Here is a 6,069-nt window from a genome sequence, read left to right as displayed (position 1 = left end):
TTTGGAAAACAGCTCATCACCAACGAAGAAAAAAAAAACACAAAAAACAAATAATGAACTGCAGAGACCCCAGGCTGGGGTTCGGCAAACACCGATGGAAACAAGTCCCCTGTGAAAAAGTCTAATGATTTTTGCTCTTGTTCAGAACCGAAGACTAACTCTAAAATATTGGTCGTCGGGAAAGAAAGGTTCTGGGTGGGGCCGCAAGCTAGTTCCAGCCCGCAGGAGACCCAGGGCTTTGCAGCCCGGGAGACTGAGCGCTCACACATACAAAGCGTACCTGCAGGACCCTGGCTAGGCAGTGCTGTGAGGCAGGCAGGACGCGTGGACCTTGGTTGCTGGTTTTAATGGAGAAGGAAGCTCAGACTCGGGGACATGACCATTTCTGGGCAGATCTGGGTCCTCATCTGGGATAGTCTGAGGGTCCCATCGTAGCTTAGGGAAGACTTCAGGTCATATTTGTACCAAATCCTCTCCTGAACCCTAGGGCGACAGTTACAATATTTAACAACCCGAGGTGCCAGGGCGCCGAGCCAGCGGGGCTGTGGCCAGACCAGCCACTGGATAGGGCAGGTCCCAGAGGCCCTGAAGGCTGGGGTTAGGGGCGGAGTGGCCAGAAGAGAGAAGCAGAGGCCCCCAGGGCCAGAGGCAGCAGCTACTCACTACCTGGGATGGAAGCGATTTAATATTTTAGCAGCTGGCTTGACCCACCAAGTGCCCCGGGTGGTTGTCAGTGCTGCTCCAACCAGCACCTGGCTATGACCCAGCACGCATCTTCCATAGCAGCGAAGTCAAACCTGCCTCGCTGTGTGGCTTCTGGGCCTCATTTCCACAGGCCTGGGGGGCCTCGGGGAAGGCAGGATGAGAGGCTCTGTGGTCATCTTCCGGTGCTCTGTGCAGTTAAGAGGACCCTTGTCCAGTGCTTGGCCTAGAGCCTGGCATGAGGCTACTGCTCAAGAAGGGTTCACTGCACTTAAAATTTCCAAACCTGCCCTTCTGCCTGCCCCTGCCCCTCTTGTGAGAAACGCGACCATCAGGTAAACAGGCAAGCATCTGCACATCCAGGCAGCGTACAGTGGCTGTGGCCACCACTGCCCCCCAGCCCAGGCCTCACTTCAGGAGCAGTCTCGCAGCCAGCTGGCGAAGCCCCGCACACAGGACAGAGTCCTTTCTTGGGACTACGTCTTGTATGAGAAGGCAAAGATGCCTTCACAACCTGGCTCATGCACCTGCTGAGCCCCCACCCCCCGCAGCTAGGATCTGGGGTCCTGGCCAGACCTCACACCCACCTAGGATGAGACAGCGTGTGGCAGAAGAAGGGACCCAGGCTTTTTGAAGGAAGCCCTTCCATAGCAGAACCCTGAGTGGCATTGCGGTCTCCTGAGGAGCCGCCTGCTAGAAGCCTTCTCCTTTGAACTTGAGTCGTCTCCACCTGCGCTTTTCAGAGCCAGCCCTGTTCCTCTGCAGGAGGCTTGCTCCTCACCCCGTCGTGGGTCACTGCTGATGGGGACTGCATCGACTTCTGGGTGGTCCCAGCCAGCACAGGGAAAACAGGGAAGAACTTGACCAGATGTCTTTTCTTCCTCCCATCCACCAGGAAGCTGCGCAGAGGACTTTCAAATTCCATGGGCTGACAGCAGCCAGGCCTCCCAGCATGCATGAGCACCGGGGCCTCACAGAAGACTGGGAGGGAAGTGGGTTGGAGATCGGGGGCGGAGGAGGGAATGGTGATCTTGGAGGGAACATTACAGAGGTGGCTCCTCTGGTCTCTGGCCAGGACAACCACCTCCTCTCCCGGCTGCAATCAAAGAGTGGGTGGCCCTGTAGCTCCTGCATCAGAGGCACCTGGGCATATGCTTGTTAAACATGCAGACTCCAGGCGCCGCTTCTGTCCTGCCAAGTGAGCATCGTTGGGGCAGGGCCATGAAAATGACCTTTCAAAAAATGACTGCAGCGATCAATGCTCTTGCTTCGAAACAGTTGCGAACAACTCCCTTAGACTGAGATGTCATGCTTCTTGGGCCAGAATTCCCCTTCACTTCCTCCTCCCCTACCCCAGACTGTCTGGGCTTGAGTCCCATTCTGCCACTTAAAGCTGTGGGAGTTTGAGTATTTCCCATCCGCGCCTCAGCTGCCTCATCTGTGAAATGGGAGAGAAGTAGAACCCACCTCCCCTTTGAGCCCTGCTTTCAAGGGAGCAGAAGGCACCTTGCCTTATGGCTCCCTGAGAGCGGCTCTGATAGAAGCTGTTACAGAAGGGAACCTGTCCCTGCCTCACCCTGGTGCATGGGGTCATCAGGCACCAGGTGGTGGCATTGGTTGGGGTGAGAAAGGCTCTGCACCCCTAACACAAGGGCTCTAGACCTGGCTTCACCCCGTCACACCTGTATGATCCATTCTCAGTGCTGGGACACAGCTCTTCCAGACAAGCCAGGCCCCTATTTTCAAGGTGTCAGGACGCAGACAACAAACTCACAAACAAACCAGTGAAATGAACGGTGACAACTGTTGCAAAAGCAATTGAAAGACCCCAATGCCAAGTAACCGGCATGGTGTAAATAGTGGCAGAGTGTCCTGGGCAGAGAGAACAGCAAGTGCAAAGGTCCTGGGGCAGGAATGGATGCAGAGTGCTAAGGGGACAGAAAGAAGGCTGCTGTGCTGGAGTGTCCCCAGGGAGGAGCAGTGGGGGTGAGGGAGGGGGTGAGTTCAGAGAGGCAGCCTGGCAGATCTTGCAGGGCTTCTGGAGCTTATTCTAAGTGTGATGGGCAGCTTCTCCTAGCTGGGAGAATTAAATGGAGTAAATGAAGCACAGTGCTTGCACCAGGATTGGTGCTAGGTGACTGCTCTCTGTGTCCTCACCCCATGACAGACGCACCATGGCTGAGACATTAGGGTTACATGGTGACTTGGAGCCTCAGGTCCTGTAAGGAACTGCCTGGATGCAACTTCAGATCGTTGGGTGGGATCCATTCAAAGACGTCAGGAGGTGTTTATTCAGATCACTGGCTTCTCTCTGCACCGCCCCCCCACCCCGCCCCCAACCCCACCATCCCCCAACACGGGGCCACGGTAAAGCGGTTCATCTGTTTCCTCAAACCTGAAACACAGCCGGGCTTTTCAGGGCTCTAAGGCCCCCGAGTGTGGTGGGTGCCCCGGAGAAGGACAGGGCAGGGATGTTTGGGGGTCTGGCCCTCTCCCGCTTGCGGGTGTGGCTGGCGTACGCGTTGGGAGCGCCTGCTTGCCCCTCCTCCGGGGGGGGAAGGACTGGCCGTCGTCCCTGCCCCGGGGGTGCGGGTGCGCCGAGCCCTCGGGAGGCCTGGCTCGGGTGTGGGCTGCGGGGAGAAGGCGCGGGAAGGAAGGAAGGAGGCGAAGCGGTGCGGGAGGGAGGCGGCCGTTGCCATGGAAGGAGCTGCAAGGTATTCTGGGACCAGAATTCTCTCTGCAGAGGGCCGGGTGGGGGGCGGCCGGCTGGGGAAGGTGAGGGGAAAGCCAGTGCCATTCCTTTGTCCTTGGCGCTTCTCAGCCTCCCTGCAGACCGCGAGCGGAGCCCCCGCACCCCCGGGGCTGGCCCCTGGCCTCCCGCCCCAGCCCGGCCGGCGGCCCCTCCCTGCTCCGCTGTCCGCCTTGGGTACAGAAGCGGCGAGTGGCCCCTTTCCAGGAGGCCTGTTTACCCGCACGACAACAGCAAATTAGTGCGCTTAAGAGGCATTCAGCGTTTATCCCGGCAAACATGCGCGGCGCGAAGGGGGCCTGCGAGGCCTGCTCCCCGGAATCTGCTGAAATGGGGTCTGCTGTGCATCCTAATCGACTTCCTTCCACCCACCACATTAAATGCATTTAATCTACTCCTGCAAATGGCTAATTTTGAAAATCCGCTTATCAGAATTAGGTCCTCAACATCCATATTTATTTACTTTTCATTTTCATAATCTTTTTTTTTTTTTCCATGTGTGTGACTGAATTCCATTTACTATTGTCTGGCTCGCTCTCACACGTCCCGGGGGGCCGGGGCAGGGGACAAGGGCCAGGTTAGGAGCAAACTGGAAATGGAAACCTGGCAGGGATGAAAGGCATGGGCTCGGGATTTGAGGATTGGGAGGCTCTTCCCGGGTGGCAGCATCTTCAGGAAATCACCACGAGCTGAGGCTTGAGCAGAGCAGGATTAAAAAGGCGATGAGGAAGTCTTGCTGAATCCCAGGCGCCCGGGGCATGCCTGGCAGGAATCAGCAGCCGTGTCAGAAATGTGCAAGAAACTGGTTGGGATCAACTGTCTTCCCCGGCGCCCCGGTGCCAGGCTCCGTGCTAAGCGCTTCACGTGGACCAGCACTCATGCTCACGCCAGCTCTGCTCAGTGAATGCCAGGCGCGTCGCGCAGACAAGAAGACTCCTGCTGTGGCTTAGACCCACATTTACATCCAGACTGCACGTCCTCCTCTGCAGCATGTTGTCAGGCGTGCAAGGCACGTTTTTCCTATGAGTGTGTAAGAAACACAAGTTTGTGTGTGCAGGACTCAGGCCTGTGAGAAACACAGACTGAAGGGAGAGATGGGTGTTCAGAATCTGGAAGATGGCTCTCCAGGTCACAGCCTGTGCAGCCTCAAGCGTGGATTCTGCATGTGGCCTTCCTCACCACGTTTGGGCTCTGCAAGTTTGCTAACAGTGGCTACAGAGCTAGGAAGAGCCGCCAGGCCTCCTGGCCTCTAAAGGACTTAGCACTCAATGTTAATTTTGTTGTTGCCAGTCCCCTAATGAGCTGATTTGGCACACATCTAGAGCAAAAACCTGAATTTCACTTCGTTTAATTTACTTTCAACATTGGCTGGGCACCTCCTATTGGCCAAGTGATGTTCTGCAGAATACCTGGGTGGAAGGATAAATCCAATCTGTTTCTAGCCTTGGGAAGCTCACATTTACTGGATTTTACAAGAATGGCTCAGAACAACAAAGTGTTAACAGATGCATACCAGACAGTTTTATTCTCCCAAAGAACTGCTAAGTTATGTGGTAGCCATCTTAGATTTCCAGATCTAATGGGAATTCTAAAGCATAAGGCATTAATTACATCTTGGTGATTGAGATTAGGGCTGAATTGTCTGCAGACTTGAACTCAAACCTGCAGTTCTGCCACCTTCACTGTACGACCTTGGGCACATTGGACCCTCGGTATCATCTGTGTAAAGGGGGTTATATAAATATCTACCCATACGGCTCCGAAGATCTAAATTAATGCTGTAGGTGGAGCTTTTAGTGAGGTATCTGACAAAGGCCTACACCTAACAACTAAATAGTAAGCCAAATTATGATACAGAATCATTTACTCAATCAAACTCAGCAAATAGAATTCAAAAACAGACATAAACATTGATCCAGTGTTTTCCAACATTCTGAGTATGTTCGTGAGGCACCTGGAACGCTAACGAAGCAGTCAGTGGGTCTTCAGGCCCTGCTGCCAGGTGCTGGCTGAATGGCAAGGTGGACCAATGGTTTACTGGGACCCTTCCCTCGTTTCTCTAGCCCCCACCTTTTCCCCTTTCGACTTCCTGCCTCTCTGTAGAATTATACGATATGCCAAAGTAAATTCCCTCAGACTTGCAAATAGCCTATACTTAATCCCCCCCACCCCGCCCACCTGAGGATAAAAACTCCATGCAGAAGACGAAATTTCCTCCCATCCCGTGTTAGGGATGTGTGGGCGCATGTCTGCAGGAAGGGGAAGCCGTGGGAGTGTGTGTGTGTGTGTGTGTGTGTGTGTGTGTGTGTGTGTGTCGATGCAGGAAGGAAGCGGGCGGGTGTGTGCGCAGGGAGACACCTGTGGGTGTGAGCGTGGGGATTTGTGAATGAACGAGCCTGTGTGTGTGCGGGGACTGGGTGTGTGGAAGGGGCGGTAGCCCAGAGAAAACCCAGCTCCTCCAGCACTCACCCTGGATCAGGACCCCTTCCATCTGAGGGAGTAAGGTGGGTGGAGCGGGCCATTGGGACGGTTCATGCTCTCTAAGGCAAGGTCAGAGAGAGAGACTGCAGGACCAAGGGCCCAGATGGGCAAGAGAGTGGAAGGTCGGCCACCAGGCC

At 55.0% G+C, this 6,069-nt stretch overlaps 1 protein-coding gene across 1 annotated transcript; it reads left to right on the top strand.

The window, feature by feature from the left end:
- Window positions 1-3,173: 3,173 nt before the first annotated feature.
- Window positions 3,174-3,890, top strand: LOC115833702. The gene is made up of 2 exons (XM_030808441.1): window positions 3,174-3,416; window positions 3,524-3,890. The coding sequence occupies exons 1-2, from the start codon at window positions 3,174-3,176 to the stop codon at window positions 3,839-3,841; spliced, it is 561 nt and encodes a 186-aa protein (XP_030664301.1). The 3' UTR covers window positions 3,842-3,890.
- The last annotated feature ends 2,179 nt before the right edge of the window (window positions 3,891-6,069 follow it).

This window comes from Nomascus leucogenys, unplaced genomic scaffold (genome assembly GCF_006542625.1).
Source record: "Nomascus leucogenys isolate Asia unplaced genomic scaffold, Asia_NLE_v1 Super-Scaffold_3019, whole genome shotgun sequence".
Taxonomy (NCBI): domain Eukaryota; kingdom Metazoa; phylum Chordata; class Mammalia; order Primates; family Hylobatidae; genus Nomascus; species Nomascus leucogenys.
Note: the sequence above shows the minus strand (reverse complement) of the source record. Positions and strands in the feature narration are given on the sequence as shown.